Source organism: Dermacentor andersoni, chromosome 10, assembly GCF_023375885.2.
Source record: "Dermacentor andersoni chromosome 10, qqDerAnde1_hic_scaffold, whole genome shotgun sequence".
In the NCBI taxonomy this organism is placed as follows: domain Eukaryota; kingdom Metazoa; phylum Arthropoda; class Arachnida; order Ixodida; family Ixodidae; genus Dermacentor; species Dermacentor andersoni.
Genome location: NC_092823.1, coordinates 17,779,464 through 17,797,308, shown reverse-complemented (window position 1 = coordinate 17,797,308; position 17,845 = coordinate 17,779,464). Strand labels below are relative to the sequence as shown.

Genomic DNA, 17,845 nt, shown 5'->3' with positions numbered 1-17,845 from the left:
ATTAGCCTCGTCAACGGCTCAATCATGTCTTATTCTTTCCTTACAATGATTACTTTGCTAATGATTCTATCACTGCTTTTGTTGCTCTAGTGTGCACTGTGGATTGCGTAGTTTTTTATGGTTTGTAACGTGTTTTTTTTTTACATTGCATTTCTGTTTGCTGGCATAATGTCTAAGCCAACTTGTCGTTTTTTTTTTGCTTGTGTATTGTTTTTGTCGGTCCTGAATCAGTGCCTGTGCCTTCTGCTGCTGCCCTCGGACCGGGTTTAAGGCCCGTCAAGTTGCTGCAAGCAACTTTTTCCTTAAGTCCCCCATAAATTGTATGTTTATGGAAATAAAGGCATATTGTATTGACACTTGTATTCCAGTATAACGGGTTGCAGCGCACCAAACTGCACAAACCGCACGGAAGGTGGCAAAGCTTCTTACGCAGTGCCGTCATAGAATGTGCCGTGCGAACAGATGTGCGCCGGCGACTGGCATGGTTATGAAGCAGAGTTCTGAACGAGACGTTCATTTGAGGAATCGCCAGCCGTTTGTGCGCAGGCGCGAGTAAGAGCGGGCGCGAGAGGGAAAATTTGGGGACTTTTGCTCTTTGAATATATGACTCTGCCTAGGCACTACGGAGCACGACCTACTCTACGGAGTAGGTTTCCTAGCGCGTGTTGTAGGCGTTTGTCCCTAGGCGTGCCGGCATTGCGTCGTGGGGTCGAGTTTGTTTACACTCAGACTCTGGCTGCCGGCGCTGTAAAATAGGTGAAGCAGCGGACACTGACGCCCGAATTGGCGACCGCTGTGTCGGACAGACTGTCTCGCACCTGCGGCGCTCGTGCTAAGTCAGTCGTTAAGAAGGCCATGAAGAAACGCCAGGAAGCCTCCAGGGAACACAGGTATTCCAAAAGTAAGGGAGAACCTGAAGCAGAAGTAGAGAAAATGGGTAAACTACATAAAATGCAGAAGGGAAGCATCCTATTTGATAAGCGAGAAAATTAAGACAAAAGGGTCCCAATGGCTGTCAGAACTAAGCAATGAAAAAGAAACAGGCAGCTAGGAAATTCTGGCAACATCTGAATTCCTTGGGTAATAGGACAAGCCTAGAGCAGACGTATATAATAACAGCTCAAGGTAATCGGCTGGAAGGAGAGGAGGCAATGGAGCATATAAGAACCATGATGAGGGGAAAGGTTTGCAGAGCAGAGAAATGTTACATGCTGTATGTGGGAAAGGGATAGCCCAGTTAATCCACTACTTTTGCTTGGACAAAGAGAATGGGAAAGGGCCGAGAAGAGGGTACCAAGTAGTACACCGGCAGGCCCGGATGGTATTCCAATTATGTTAATAAAGAAATTGGGCCCGAAATCTAAGAAAGCATTAATGGAGGTGGTAGACAAAATGCTAATGGATGGTAAAGTACCTGACGAATGGAGGCTAAGTAGGATGAGAATGATATACAAGGGAAAGGGGGTCAAAGCTGACATAAATAACTACTGGCATATAAAAGTGACCTCAGTGGTTTACAGGGTGGTTATGCAGATTATAAAGCACAGACTGCAGGCATGGGTAGAGAACGAGGGGGTGCTTGGAGAGCTACAAAATGGGTTCGAGAAGCATAGGACGCTAGAAGACAATTTGTTCTCACTGACACAGTGCATTGAAATAGCTGAAAAGGAACACAGACCATGGCTGGCTTTTTTGGATATCAGGGGAGCCTATCACAATGTATATCAAGAGGGCTTGTGGGGCATATTGGAAACTTTAGGAGTGCAAGATGGAGTAAGCAATTTCTTAAAAGATATCTATAAATGTAACCGGGTGATTATACAATGGGAAAAGCAGGTTTCGGAGCCTGTAATGATTCGGCGAGGGCTTAGGCAGGGGTGTCCCTTGTCACCTCTGCTATTTATGCTGTACCTACAAGGATTAGAGGCCGACATACAGCATAGCGGACTCGGCTTAAACCTATCATTTTTCCAAGCAAGAAAAATTGATTGAACAGTCATTACCAGGACTGATATATGCGGATGATATTGTATTAATGGCTGACAATACATGAGATCTCCAGGGATTAATGGACATATGTGGTAAAGAAGGAGACAGATTAGGCTTGAAGTTTAGCAAAGAAAAATCAGCAGTCATGATTTTTAATGATATTTGCGGTGAGAATAGGATACAGGTTGCCACGCTTGAGATGGTCGATAAGTACAAGTATCTTGGGGTGTGGATAAATAATGTAATTATCTGACAGAGTACGAAAAATATGTAACGACTAAAGGTGACAGAAGTTCAGCGATTATGAAGAGTAAGGCACTGTGGAACTACGTACAATAAGTACGAGGTGGTACGAGGTATATGGAAGGGGGTAATGGTTCCGAGCCTGACTTTTGCCAATGCAATTCTATGTATGAGAGCAGAGACCCGGGTACAGTTGGAAACTAGGCAACGTGGTGTGGGTAGGCTCGCTCTGGGAACTCATGGCAAGACACCAAATCTTGGGGTGCAGGGGATCTGGGATGGTCTTCTTTCGAAGGCAAAGAGGCTAGTAGCAAGATAGCATTTGAGGAGCGATTGAGAAAAATGGGGGAAATGTGGTGGCCTATAGGAAGGTTTTCAGTTATACACGAGGAATGTTGACACAAGGCGGAGGAAGCGGACTAGAAAACTGTCAAGCAAATACTTGGGCAGCAGCGGGGGGACAGGTAAGGAATCATCTGTCAAGAAAAAGGTTAAGGAGACAGAGAGGGGTATGTGGAAAAGAGAGATGCAAACCAAATCAGCATTAGAGACATACAGGACGTTTAAACAAGAAACAGCCAAAGAAAATATTTACGATAACTCTAAGGGAAGCTCATTGTTAAGTTTGAGGCCAGGACAGGTGTACTGCGGACTAAAACGTACCGAGCCACATACCAGGAGATAGACTTCTTGTGCTACAGTGTACTAGAATAGGGGCAGTGTGTTCAGACGGCGGAACGCGCCACGCACTGCTTTGAAGCCGGGAGTGTAGGCAGGTCCCGGCCGGGTGTATGCGGCGGCGTTGCACTCGCGCGGGCTGTATACGAACGCGTTCTCCGTGTGTGGCGGCCGGTTGCAGCGTGCTTGCTCTGAAGTACTCTGAAGGAATTCGAGTTTCTGTCTCGTTGGTTTAGTGTTTGCGTAGACCGGGATGCGGTCTGATTGAATAGATTGGAGTGACACGGTGATACGCACTCATTGCTCAAACTCCCATGCTTTATTCCAGGTTGCCAACCGAGTAATCACATTTGGCTAAATGCTGTTAATAGACACTACATCACCCTCCTTGTGGAAAATGGAATGAATGCGGACACAATGTGATTAGGGAAACCATAAACGGAAAACAGTTCACTGTTGAAAAGTCGTGAATGTCTCCTACGAACAAACAGTCACAATGTCAGGTTGCGAAATCGGAAAGATGACGCGGAGGCTTTCTGTTTCTCTTTGGGTAGCGCTCTCTTGGAGAACTCTGGTGCAATGCAGGTGGTGCGGGATCTGGCACTGAGGTGGGTAGAGGATATATGATGTCATCACAGTCAAATGATGTTTTGGCTGGTGCTTGTTTAAGCCCAGAGGCATCTTTGAAAAAACTTGAGTTGCGCGTTATTACTCTATTTCCTCTCGATGCCTTGATTTGTGATCCATGAACGCTGACAATGGTATAAGGGTCTGGATCATAGTACGAAGTGAACTTGTCGTGTCTGTCTTGCTTGCACAAGACTCGTTGACCGACACAGAAGCGATTTGGTTGAGCGTGCCTTCGGGCATCAGCATGTTGTTTGTTGTATGCCCTTTTCTTGAGCACAGTTGTTTTCAACTTTGTTACGTCTTCCGTTTCCGAAGCAGCTTTAACATAGCAAGGCAGAAGATTTCTCATCGGTTTGCCAAACCGCAGTTCATACGGTGATCTTCCTGTAGTCAAGTGTTTTGAAGAGTACCCGCCGTGGTTGCTCAGTGGCTATGGTGTTGGGCTGCTGAGCACGAGGTCGCGGGATCGAATCCCGGCCACGGCGGCCGCATTTCGATGGGGGCGAAATGCGAAAACACCCGTGTACTTAGATTTAGGTGCACGTTAAAGAACCCCAGGTGGTCGAAATTTCCGGAGTCCTCCACTACGGCGTGCCTCATAATCAGAAAGTGGTTTTGGCACGTAAAACCCCATAATTTAAAGTGTTTTGAAGACCTGTATGACATCAGGAAAGTGTCGAGCTCTACTTTCCAATCTGTGTTCTCAAGCTGAATAGTGTGAACATGCTTTTTCAATGTTCTCATGAACCGTTCAGCTTCGCCATTAGCTTGAGGCCACAAAAGTGTTATTCGATGATGCCGAAATCCTAATTCTTTTGTGAATGCAGCAAACTCTTTGCCTTGGAATGGTGGCCCATTGTCACTTTTTACCTGTGCAGGGATTACAAACTGACAAAACATTTGTCGCAGGGAGGGAAGCACATTGTTTGCACTTGTAGAGTGTATGACTTGTACCACTGGGTATCATGAGAAGTCAATTAACACCACCATAGCGTACTTTCCATCTGGTAAGGGACCACAAAAGTCGACTGATACTTCTTCCCAGGGAACACTGGTTAGTTCTGTCATGGCAAGTGGTTCTTCCTTTGCTTTGGGAACAGCTTCTTGACATGGTAGACAGCTTTTAATCAAAGTGTGCACGAGCTTATCCATGCCTGGGAACCACACTTTTTCTCTTAACATTTGTTTTGTTTTCACAATCCCTTGATGGCCCTTGTGGGCAAGCAGCACTGCTTGTTTCTGAAGGGTAGCGGGAAGTACTAGGCGTGTTCCTCGAAGGACGATGCACTCGGGCATTGTTGTTAGTTCTGTTTTTATAGATGCAAATGGCTTCCGTTCAACTGAGACCCAGCTGGTGAGTGTGGCGTGCTGGATAGCACTGATAAGTGACTGTAGCTGCTGGTCTGCTTTCGTTGCATCAGCGACTTCTTGAACCGAGAAGGCCTTTGAGATGTTGTGGCGCTGGATAAAGTTGACATACTCATTAGGTACTTTGTCGATGCGGGCACACATTTTCGTTTCAGGAACTGGATGCCTGGAAAGGTAATTGGAAGGGTTACTACTTCCTGCAGTGTGTTGTGTTCAACAAACTTGTACTGTTGAATACGTAGAGCAAGGCGTTCAATGCGGGCAGATGGTGATGATCTTGGGTTTCCCAGTATGCTCACTAAAGGCTTGTGATCAGTCAGCAAAAGGAAGTTGACTCCACAAAGGTAAAGACGGAAGTGCTCTATGGCCCATACAGCTGCGAGCATCTCACGTTAAATTTGGGAGTAGCGACTTTCAACTGGTGTAAGCGCTCTACTTGCATAAGCTATCACTCAATGTCTTCACTGTCACGCTGTGTGAGGATAGCACCCAGTCCATGTGGACTTGCATCTACCACCAATTCTGTCGGTTGGGATGGGTCAAAGTAAGCAAGGGTGGAGGCATCGGACATGGCTTGCTTTAGGCTCTCAAGAACATTTTGCTGTCGTTCTGGCCACTCCCATAAAACATCCTTCAGTGCCAGTTCTCGTAAAGGCTGTGTGAGGTCAGCAAGATTTCTCAGAAATCTGCTTGAATAGTTGATAATTCCTAGCAGGCTCTTCACTTCTTGTGGTGATTCCGGTGTTTTAATTTGTAGGAAGGCTGCTATCTTCTTAGGATCAGGACGAACACCATCAGCTGAAAAATCAAGTCCAAAGAAGTTCAGTTCACGTTGATGAAAGTGAGACTTCTTTTCATTCAGTGTCAATCCAGCTTCTTGGGGTCGCTGCAGAACGGCTTCCAAGGACATGTCGTGTTCCTGTTTTGTTTGCCCAAAAACAAGAATATCATCACTAACATTCAGGACATTGGGGATGCCGTTGAACACTTGGCGTATGGTGTTCTGAAAGATTTCCGCTGTACTGCTAATGCCGAAGTTCAGTCGTTTGTAGCGAAACAACCCAACATGTGTTGAGAACGTGGTGAGTTGCCTTGAGGAAGGGTCAAGTTCCAACTGATGATATCCATTCTTTAAGTCAAGATTGGAGAACATTGTTGCTCCATTTAAGGCAACAATGATGTCATCCACTGTTGGGCACAAATGTCGTTCACGTTAAATGGCAGTGTTCACAACACGCATGTCAATGCAGATTCGAATTTCATCAGGCTGGTGCGGTTTAGGCACAATAACCGCAGGGGACACCCACGGTGTAGGTCCTATGGCTGGCTCAATGATGTCTTCTGACAGGAGGCGTTCAAGTTCTTTCTCTGTGGCGTCACGTAAGGCAAACGGAATACGCCTGTGTGGTTGTGCAACTGGTGGGACAGTGTAGTCCACAAAAAGATGAATGTGGTGGTTTTTGAGCTTTCCAACTCCACTAAACAACTTGGGGAATGCTTCCACGATTGACTTGTCACCTTGATACTCATTAACTTGGTATGTGATCTGGACAAGCCCCAGGTTGGATGCTGCTGTGAAGCTTAAGAGTGGTGCACAGTTTCCTGGAATGACAAAGATGTCTTCTTCAATGCAGTTATCTTTGTATCTCATTGTGACAGAGACTTTGCCTAGAAGTTCAAGCGGAGAGGTTGCTTTGTATGGGAGCACTCTGACGGATGTTTCCTGAAGTTTCACCTTTAGGCGATAGCTCTTAAAGTCATTTTCGCCAACAATTGACGCTGTTGCACCTGTGTCGATTATGAAAGTGACCGGCACATTGTTGACAGTGACAATAACTTTTGGAGATGGGCCTGTCTGAGGCGAGGTCATGGCAACAAAAAAAAATAAATTGTGGGGTTTTACGTGCCAAAACCACTTTCTGACATGAGGCACGCCTAGTGGAGGACTCCGGAAATTTCGACCACCTGGGGTTCTTTAACATCCTCGTCACTGCTTGAACTGGTGTCACGGGTGGCAGCACATTCTTTGGTGCTAGAACTCTTCTTACTGCAGACTGTCTGTGAATTCCTGTTTGGACCATTGTCACAGTCCACTGCGTGTACTATTTGTCTCGTTGAACGACAGAATCGTTCAAAGTGACCAACCTTGTTACATGCCTTGCATGTCTTGCCCCATGCAGCACAACTTGATCGTCCGCCTTGGTGAGGCCACTTTCCACCGCAGTTGCGACAATCTGCTGATGAGACAAGAGGTCGTTGCGGTGCATAGGTCTGCGGGACATCTGTCGGCTGTTTCTTTGGTGTTGGCCATGGTGCTGTCCTTCCTTGTGCACTGAGAGCACCGGCGCATTGCTATCGACGTTCTTTTCGATGTCGGATACATCCCGTTCGACATCCTCGAGCATTCTTCCTTATTTAAGTAAGTCTGGTAAAGTGAGGGACTGAAGCATTGCATATTTGCGAAGGCGAGACGACGTTGCGGCGAGGATTATTTGGTTCTGGACTTCAGCGTCGACATTCTCGAAGTTACAGTGGCGAGAGAGCTGCCGGAGGCGCGCGTAGAAGGCGTCCAGTGGCTCACTAACGTTTTGCTGGGCTTGGCGAAATTTGTTGATCGCAAATGTCGAGTTCACTCGCGGGGCGAAGTATGCACTCAGTTTCGCTCGTGCGGCATCCTATTCTGGCGTCGATGGGCCCTGCGTCGTCTGGGTCGTGCTTGTAGCTGTTGCAGCTTGTGTAGGGCAGTCGGGGAGGGAGCAAAATATGTCGTAGGCTTCCTCGCCGACGTAGTGCAGGAGGAGTGCTTGCGTGCATCTGCCGTGGTATCACACGCTAAAAGAAAGTTCTCGAACCTTTCTATCCACTTGGTCCATTCGTGACCAGTATTGTTGGCGTCTGTGGCGCGAAGGTTGAAACTTAGGAAGGGAGGGAGCGCATGTGCCATGGCTGCGATTGCCGGTTGCCGCTTGTTGCTGAGGGATGATACGACGAAATGACTGTTGGTTTGGCACTCACATGAGACCAAGTAACACTTCTGACACCATTTTAGTGTTCGCGTAGACCGGGATGCGGTCTGATTGATTAGATTGGAGTGACGCGGTGATACGCACTCATTGCTCAAGCTCCCATGCTTTATTCCAGGTTGCCAACCGAGTAATCACATGGCTAAATGCTGTTAATAGACACTACAGTTGGGAGTCACATGCAAAAGGTCTTTGCGACTTCTTGGGCCAGTCGACGGCAGATGGGCTTTGTGTGACTGTGCAGCAGTTTGGCTCTGTTATAATACTTGGAAGGAGAGGGTTTTAAATTCCTATTGACATCTAGACTAAGCCAATATAAGTTGGAGAACATCTTGTGAAGTAGTCGTACTTATCCAACGATCACCCAACGCCGTCTCAATTTTTGATTGTTGTGAATTGCCTGTCTTCTTATAACTTGGCGAAGGCAATGCAAACAGGGAACACAGAGGTCAGTAAAGACTTGGTATCGCTACTTAACTCGCCTGATAATTCTGATAAGGAAGGGGACGTTGCGTCACTGACTGGAAAGCTGGAAATCTGGCGTTGGTAGAGCAAAGGCTAAACTGTACTCCGGCAGGGCACCGGGCTTATGTGGAGGAAAGGAGCGATGACCGCCTCATCCATTATATATGGCAGGGTATGTCGCGCAGAAATTTTTTACTCGCAACAAATGTGAGGACTGCCGCTCTCTTCTTTTGCAGAACTCTAGTGTCAGTAGCAGAGTCTCAAAATTCACGAAATTTGTGACAGCGGAGGATTGCTGTATCCCTCCAAGTTGCTTTTTGAAGCACTAAAGAAACTTGAGGGAATATATTTACAACCTTCTTCAGCAAAGAGGAGCTTTGCAGCGACAGCATAGTTGCATGATGTCATGATTCTAGTGAAAGCTTTAAATTTGGCTATGCCATAGGCTGAAAATTACATGCTGATGATTTCACATCAGCAGTTGTGCGTTTTCATGTCCTAACGAGGCTGCACTTTTAAGTTAGAGGTCTTAGTCAGTGATGAGAGGCATGACGAAAAAGGAAATCGCACATTAAAGTTAGCTATAGGCTGTTCTTAGCAGGCTGGTGCAACATATGTATGCTGACCCTTATCTTTTTTATCTGAATGCACAACTTTTTCTAGTGCATTGAAAAAGCTAATTTTTGTGAATATGATTAAGAAATGAATTAAGGAATTCGTTTGCGCATATTAATTCCGCTGTAGGTCTCCGTTATGGATGGAATGTAATCGCACTGTTTTTCTGTGTTTTGGCATACTGTATGTCAGGCACGTACGCAGGATTTTTTTCGGGGAGGGGGGCAACCCAAGGTAACTTTTCTATGCAAATGAGGGGGAGGGTACTTTTACTAGCACAAATGTGAATAATGCCCACCAATCGCCATGAAGACACGTAAACCGGCAAAATAAAATTGAAATAACGTGTATCTCACAGGTATACGCCTGTGAGATACATCTCTTCTTTACTTAGCAAACAAAGAACCACATCAAATGGACTCACGCATGAAAGATGCGCAGGAAGAACCTTGCCAAGAACAAGTTAACCAGCGAAAGAGCAAAATAAAGATTTGTAGCAGCGTTTTTTGAATTATCTCTGGAAGAATTATCGAAAAATGTATATTTGCAGAACAACCACTGTTCTTTTGTATCCCTCCTTTACTGCTCTACCAAGTGCCAGAACCAACTCGTGTTGTTATTTGCGAAGTTGCGTAACAATGCGTGGTCACCAGTCCCGTACAACCGCGTAGAGCGCAGGACGCTGCGGTTCTAGACGTACTGCGTTCACCGCGGAAGGTTAGAAAAACACCCCTATTAGCTCAGCAGGAAAATGGCTACGTCAGGCGGCTCGATTGAGAACTGTAGAATAGTCATTCAAAACAGACGGAATTATTCTCCACTTACGGCGGCGTTTTCTCTACTTCCTTTTTTATATACAAAGACGTTGATCCACAAACATTTTCACAAAGGATTTTTGCGTTCCCTCCCTGTTTGGCTGTTGATTGGCTTTCTCCCTTAGTAGATCGCTTAATTTCTGATGTCCTTGCGACTCTTGTTTCCAGTTGCCAATTTTGCACGAGAAGTGCTGTACAATTAGGGAAGAACCAGACGAGGTAAGGGGGGACAGTCATATCGCTTATGGGTTGAACGGTTATTGCAGGCTCTGATGATGGACGCTGTTTCGCAATATTTTATTTTCCACCTTACCTAACCCATGGATATATGGTTCCGAGGAACTGCCAACGTCGCGGCGAGCCGTCGCTCGAGGAAATAATGAAGCAAAAGGAAAAGTTAAACGCAACAAGCGTTTTCTCCGGCCACAACTCTTTCCGCGTGCATACAGACCTGCTGACTATGAACCGAGTCCCTTTCCTGGCCCCTGGATCAGTCTAAACAAAGAAGGTTGAGCTAACGAAGCAACAGCGATGCGCGTGATCGTTGAATAGATAGTGACATAAAAGTTGTGTTGAGCATTATAAATAAAATAAAATATTGTAACTAAAAAAATGAACTACGCCCTGCCTGCTGCAATAGATGGTGACAACTGAATTCACCTTCAGTTAATCGCGCGGGCACCGAATCGATGAGAAAACTGGCCTCCACATCCCAGGAGATGCCGATAACTACCGCCATCCAAAAGGAGTGAAAAACTTGACAACAATTCCACTCTGTAAAGATGGAATGGCAGCGAAAGCTGACGAGAGTCAAAGCTCTCAAACGAAAAGCAAAGTGTTTCAACTCCGCTGCGGGTCGGCCTGAAGATAGTGCAATATCGGACCGACCAGCGGCAGAGGTGAAGCAGGCGTTAAGCACCCCCCATACGTGGGCCGATCCCAAAGATAGTGCAACACCGGGCAGACCCCCGGCGGAGGTGAAGCAGACATTAAGAACTCCCCATACGTATAGGCCGATCCCGAAGATGTTGCAATACCGGGCCCACCCGCGGCGGAGGTGAGACAGGAGTTAAGCACTCCCCATACGTGGCTCTATCGCGAAGGTAGTGCAATGCCGGGTCGACCCGCGGTGGAGGTGAAGCAGGCGTTAAGCACTCCCCATACATGGGCCCATCCCGAAGGTAGTGCAATGCCGGGCCGAACCGCGGTGGAGGAGAAGCAGGCGTTAAGCTCTCCCCATACATGGGTCCGTGCTGAAGATATTGCAATACCGGGCCCACCCGCGACAAAGGTGAAACAGGCGTTAAGCACTCCCCATACGTGGACACATCCCGAAGGTAGTGCAATGCCGGGCCTACCCCCGGCGAAGGGACAAGCAGGCGTTACCACCAAGGCCAAGAGGAGCATTTTCACCTTCGCAGGCCTTTCGTTGACGATTCTTTCGTCCCTTCCCTAGGCGAGTTCCCAAGTGGGCAGGGCTCCTCGACAATGAGACCGTAGCACCATATCGGCAATGCAGGCAGCGTGGTGCCGTTCGAGATACTGTTGCCCGTCGCTGTTACTGCTAGCATTTTTCTTAGTCGTGCTATCAACAGCGCCAGAGTCCAATTATGTACCGCGGTTCTCGGAAGCTGCTTCTTTAGTTTCTGCTGGGGTGGTTTTTGGCTGTACGGCGCCGTGGCCAAATGCACTTCCATGGTTACGGAATGTGTAGCGCATGCGACAGCAGCGAGGGCATCTCATAAAAATGGTACCAGAGTTATGGGACGCCAAGCAAGTTCCAAGACGGAAGAACCTTCCTCAGTCGGTTACGGCTCAAGTTTTCGCAAAGAAAGCATTGTAGGTCTTGCGGGCTGGTGCCTGGGGCGAGAGATTGGGTTTGTGATGTCTTGAAGTATTGCACATTATTCTCCAGCATTCCTGATGCGAGCATTATAAACCGTTATACAAGTTTGAGTATGCCAGTTCACTTGTGGAAGGCAGATACCGTCGACTTTTTGCATGACACTCATTTCTGCTGGACCATTCTTTAATCACCTGCCCTGAACACGTGTCTCGTATTCTGACTGCTGAAAAACAACTATTTGTTTGCGCAGGGATAAGATAACTTAAACAGTGTTTGGAGCAATTTCTGGAGCAAGAAATCTTGGTTTTGAAGTTGAATACTGTTGATATGGAGTATAGGTTAATGGACAGTAAGAAAAAATGAACATTTCTGTATATACATATTATAAATTTAGGGCAGCTTATTTGGAGTAACACTGTAAATCTGAAGCAGATGAGTTAAATGGTCGCAACTTTTACCCTATAGTCCTTACATTCTGCATTAGCTCCTGCGGTCAGAAATCCCGGCTTGAGAGGGCGCAAAAGACTGCCTTGTTTCACTTTCTACACTGTTAACTTCATACAATGAAGCCCCAATAATTCTAGCTCGAACAGAATTCTGGGTCCCGTCATAGCGCCAGACATTTACATTCAGAACATGCAACTCACGATACTTGAACACATAAACGTATGAGATGGTTACTTAAAGCAAAATTCCCGTTACCACCTGCCCGTTATTATTGCGGAAGTATGGTTTCCGAATACATACTGAAATTGCGGTGGAACAATACGGCGCATTCTTAGTTTTCTTATTGCGCCGTTTTGGAACACAGAACAGGACACAGGCAGGAGCGTGTTGTCCTGTTCCGTGTTTTGCGTTCTAAAACAGAACGTGGTAAGGAAACTTGTACCACCAACTATCTCAAGCCACAGCACTTCTAGCTACGGCGCACGCAGTGACGCTCTTGTTTTCTTTTTTCTTTTCAATGCTGTGCTCGGGCCCCGCGGCGTGTGTTAGAGGAATTTCTGCCTATCGAGTGTGGATCACGTGACACCGGCCACGCCGGTAAGGCAGCGTACCTGCAGCTCCGTTCGCGTGTTTTCTAGATGGTTGCTTCGTACGCATGCACTATTCCAATAATTTGAACCACGATTAGTGTAAAAAAAGAAAAAAAAATGCTTAAACCGACGTAATTTGGACCATTAGCAATGACTGGGGCTGACGCGGAGCGCTTCGCGGCATTCGCACCGTGAATGACTGGCCGCTGTATATCGGCACCGCAGGTGCGCTCGTTACTAACCGCGTCCATCATATATCCAATCGCGGTACGTTATCAACCGAAACAGGTTTCCAGTGCGAGTTCTTTCGCGCGTTATCACTCTCGATACGCACAAACACATTCATACACTTCGCTACTTTGCTTTCGCATTTTCACGTGAAATACCTGTATGGCTAATGACAAGAAGGTGTCATATATTGTTGTTAAACTTGTAGTAATTTATTCAAGTGCAGCAAGACTTTGCGGCTCTTTCTTGTATAAACTGGGTAGCTTGGGATATTACAGCGGCTTCATTTCTTGTATAAGCTATGTTTTTCAGTTTTCTTCTTATGCCTTGATCATTATTTAAAACAATGTGTAACCTTGAAAAACAGAGCGGTCATATTGTGCTGCCTTTGTTGACAAAGCTAGGGGGCGAAGGACACCTCAAGCCTTCATTTTAACGACATCCACATCGGTGCTAGTACTATAGAACAGCAGGTAAGAAAAAAATAGTATTCGACAAAAGCGGCGACATTCTTACAACAGGGACAATTTAATAAGTGACCTTAAACCTAAATATCCTTACTCAAATACGACTTGTGCGCGGCTATGCAGTGTTCCTCGCACGCGACGCACGCAACCTATTGGAACTTCATGATCGTAAAAAAAAAGAAGAGAGAGAGAGAGAGAGAGAGGTGCGTAAGCACTCCGTCCATCACGCTCATGGAACCTGAGGTCGAGTTTGCCAAGGCGAACGGGTGCAAGTGCATGAAGTTTGTTTTCGGCCCACCACGTGTCACCTTGTCATATATTTTAATATCTTTGTGGGCATATATTGTTTACTGTTTCACCCTCCCCCTCCCTCATCTCGTACACAAGCGTGTTCTTTAAAGGGACACTAAAGGTTACCAGAAACTCAAGTTAAAGTGTTAGAGCAATGTTCTAGAACGTCTAAGGCGTCAATATAATCACGAACAGAGCTTTAATAACCGAGAAATTGAGGTAAATGCATGACACGATTTGAGACCCCCCAGCGACATTCCGGTACTAGCCCGATGACGAAAGCACTCCTCATAATTTGTGTTACTAATACTCAACTACTCGTATTAAAAATATCATTTCATTCGATTATAAGACGAAAAAAAATGCTACTTGTCTACGTCTATTCGATTCTAAGACAAAATAACATTTTGACGTTACCCTTCAGTAATATGGGTGTTCCAAAGGTTTCGTTTTCGCTCGACTGTGCGCACTGGACTCTGCGCCGCGCACGCTTTGGAGTTTCAGTAGTTTCATATCGCGTCGTGCTGTGAGGGTTCTGCTGGCTCGCGAAACTTTCATTTGGAACAAGCAGCGAGAATGCCACGTCCATGTGATGTCGTGGGAAGCCCTCGTTGCTTTCCCGCTCCGGAGAGCCGGTGTCGAGGCCGCCGTCGTAGTACGCAACGACGCCGGCAGTGCGAGCCCTCATCAGCAGGTCGCGCTCGTCGGTGCTCAAATCGCTGAAGTTGAGCCCACCATCGCGAGCCAATCTGTCGGTGTCCGGGTCCATTGCGACGAGCGTCGAAGTTTGCGTCATGGAATGAAGTACCCGCTTATGGGCGTCTTGCGCTGGAGCTTGAGGTATAGTAGCGGCGCCTGGTGGCGGTGCGGGAAACGACATCTGGGTCGTGCCAGCTTGGGTCGTATTGAGCCCTGGTTGTGGCGAAGCACGTTTCTAGGCCGAGTTTTGCGTCGATTCGCACTTTTTTATGCCCTGTTGCGAGTGCGAAAAGGCTCGTCACTTCTCACAGACCACGCCGACCACGCTGCGAGCTCGCCGCAGCCTATAGACCGTTTTTTCGTAGGCGCCGCCATATTGTGAACGCAGTGGCGCCGCCTATGAGCAGCGCCATACTGGCTTGGGTGAAAGCGGTCTTTTGCATGGCAGGTATACGCTCGGCGGTAGGTTCTGGCGTTTGTTTTCGCGGTCGTGCGGTCTGTTTAGTATGACGTGCGTCTTCTACGTGGTAAACGGTTCTGTGAAACGTGCTGAAGTGGTTTAAGGCCTCATGGCCGGAATTTCTGCTGGCGTTGAGGTGGACGGAACACGCACCGCGATGTGTGCGCGCATATTTGAGCCTACAATCAGCCTCGGAGATCAATTGTTTATTTCTGAATGTTCCAATCACTAATGTGACCTTATTGCAGTATTATCCTCTATTTCTAAGCTGCGGTTTATGAGCCATGAAACATACGCGATGCGATCCTAACAGCGTGGGTACCGTTCTGCTACGATGGGAGCTGTGCTGTTATACTTTGACAAGCGTTCAAACTGTTCGCTGCAGGTTACATTGCGTGACTACTTGGTTGGATGGATGAGGTTTCCACCTATGAATAAGATAGTTTTGGCTAGTAATAGCAGCATACCTTACAGTCTGAATTAAGCTTGTCCAGCAAAGCGACTATTTACGAACTGCGCGAGCGTCCTAAGCAGTAGTAGGTGCTGGATTAGAGATATCTTTGTTCTATATAGCGCATGGTCCAAGCATACGGCATCAGCGGTTATATATTTATAAACATTGTGCGGCATTAGCACGTTTCCTCTTGCTTTTTAGAGAAAGAGGATGGTAAGCGATTTTTTTTTTGGTTGTGCTCGTTCGGTTCTCTACGACGGGCTCACACGTATTACGGAAATTTTGCGCTGAAAAATAGCCATCGCATTCTTTTTATGCGAACCCTCTCGAATATTATGGCTGTATACAGGCCAAAAAAGGCAATGCCGAAGCACACAGCTTATATGTGTACCGTGCTGGCTCACCAACCGCAGTGATCGCTGTGTTGAGCAGCACCATGGGCCTCATGCAGCAAGGCTAGCGTAAACATATTTTAATTCGAAGCATACTAGGCTTGAAATGCGTGAGAACGATGCCAGTGTATCACAAATATTTGATAAAGCCTGCCGCTCAGATGGTTCGTGGTTGCCTTAGGTTGGCCGTGCACGAGCATGCTCTCTTATGTTTTATGTTTTACTCCCTACGCCAGTGGATCAGACAGTGAGTTGATTTACCATTTAATGCTGGTAATGCAGAGACGCCGGCTTTCTTTGTTGAATTAAAACTGATATAAGCAAAATAGTAAACAAACACGCACCGCGACTGATAATGTGCGTACATCGCGGCTGATTATGCGCGTCACATTTTTGCGCCCGCAAGACATATTTCCGCCTACAGTAGTCACCGATGCACCGAAAGGCTTCCCTGACGACCTTATATGAACTAACATGGCGTAAATTTCACAAAGTAAGATCTAAAACATCTCGAAATCGTTCCGCAGCACGCGACAGCAATACTTTCAGGCAGCGCCGCGCCGGATCGCCCAAGCCAGAGAGGAGGAAAGGCTCTCCACGCGCCCTATCCTCCTCACCCGATGAAACGGTCTAATACTTTCAGGCAGCGCCGCGCCGGATCGCCCAAGCCAGAGAGGAGGAAAGGCCCGATGAAACGGTCTATAGACCGTTTCATCGGGTGAGGAGGATAGGGCGCGTGGAGAGCCTTTCCTCCTCTCTGGCTTGGGCGATCCGGCGCGGCGCTGCCTGAAAGTATTGCTGTCGCGTGCTGCGGAACGATTTCGAGATGTTTTAGATCTTACTTTGTGAAATTTACGCCATGTTAGTTCATATAAGGTCGTCAGGGAAGCCTTTCGGTGCATCGGTGACTACTGTAGGCGGAAATATGTCTTGCGGGCGCAAAAATGTGACGCGCACTATCAGTCGCGGTGCGTGTGTGTGTTGTTTACTATTTTGCTTATATGGATTTTAATTCAACAAAGGAAACCGGCGTCTCTGTATTACCAGCATTAAATGGTAAATCAGCTCACTGTCTGATCGATTGGCGTAGGGAGTAAAACATAAAACATAAGAGCGCATGCTCGTGCACGGCCAACCTAAGGCAACCACGAAACATTTGAGCGGCAGGCGCTATCAAATATTTGTGATACACTGGCATCGTTCTCACGCATCTAAAGTCTAGTGTACTTGAAATTACCATATGTCTACGCTAGCCTTGCTGCATGAGGCCCATGGCGCCGCTCAACACAGCGATCACTGCGGTTGGTGAGCCAGCACGATACATATATAAGCTGTGTGCTTCGGCATTGCCTTTTTGGCCTGTATACAGCCATAATATATGAGAGGATTCGCATAAAAGGAATGCGATGTCTATTTTTGAGCGCAAAATTTCCGTAATACGTGTGAGTGCGTCGTAGAGAACTGAACGAACACAACCGAAAAAAAAAATTCGGTTATCATCCTCTTTCTCTAAAAAGCAAGAGAAAACGGGATAACGCCGCACAATGTTTATAAACATATAACCGCTGATGCCGTATGCTTGGACCATGCGGTATATAGAACGAAGATATCTGTAATCCAGCACCTAGCTACTATACTGCTTAGGACGCTCGCGCAGCTCGTAAACGGTCGCTTTGCTGGACAAGCTTAATTCAGACTGTAAGGTATGCTGCTATTACTAGCCAAAACTATTTTATTCATGGGTGGAAATATCATCCATCCAACCAAGTAGTCACGCAATGTAACCTGCAGCGAACAGTTTGAGCGCTTGTCAAAGTATAACAGCAGAGCTCCTATCGTAGCAGAACGGCACCCACGCTGTTACGATCGTCGCGTATGTTTCATGGCTCCTAAACCGCAGCTTAGAAATAGAGAATAATACTGCAATAAGGTCGCATTAGTGATTGGAACATTCATAAATACGCAATTGACCTCAGAGGCTGATTGCAGGCTCAAATATGCGCGCACACATCGCGCTGCGTGTTCCGTCCACCTCAGCGCCAGCAGAAATACCGGCCATGACGCATTAGACCACTTCAGCACGTCTCACAGAACCGTTCACCACGTAGAAGACGCACGTCATACTAAACAGACCACACGACCGCG

General features: G+C 46.9%; 1 protein-coding gene and 1 pseudogene across 1 annotated transcript; both read right to left on the bottom strand.

Moving 5' to 3' along the window:
- Positions 1-6,121: 6,121 nt before the first annotated feature.
- On the bottom strand, positions 6,122-6,559 carry LOC129381922 (uncharacterized). Its single transcript, XM_055065191.1, has one exon. It carries the CDS (start codon positions 6,557-6,559, stop codon positions 6,122-6,124), a length of 438 nt encoding a protein of 145 aa, XP_054921166.1.
- Positions 6,560-7,057: 498 nt separating this feature from the next.
- On the bottom strand, positions 7,058-7,852 carry LOC126519141 (uncharacterized; annotated as a pseudogene).
- Positions 7,853-17,845: the final 9,993 nt, after the last annotated feature.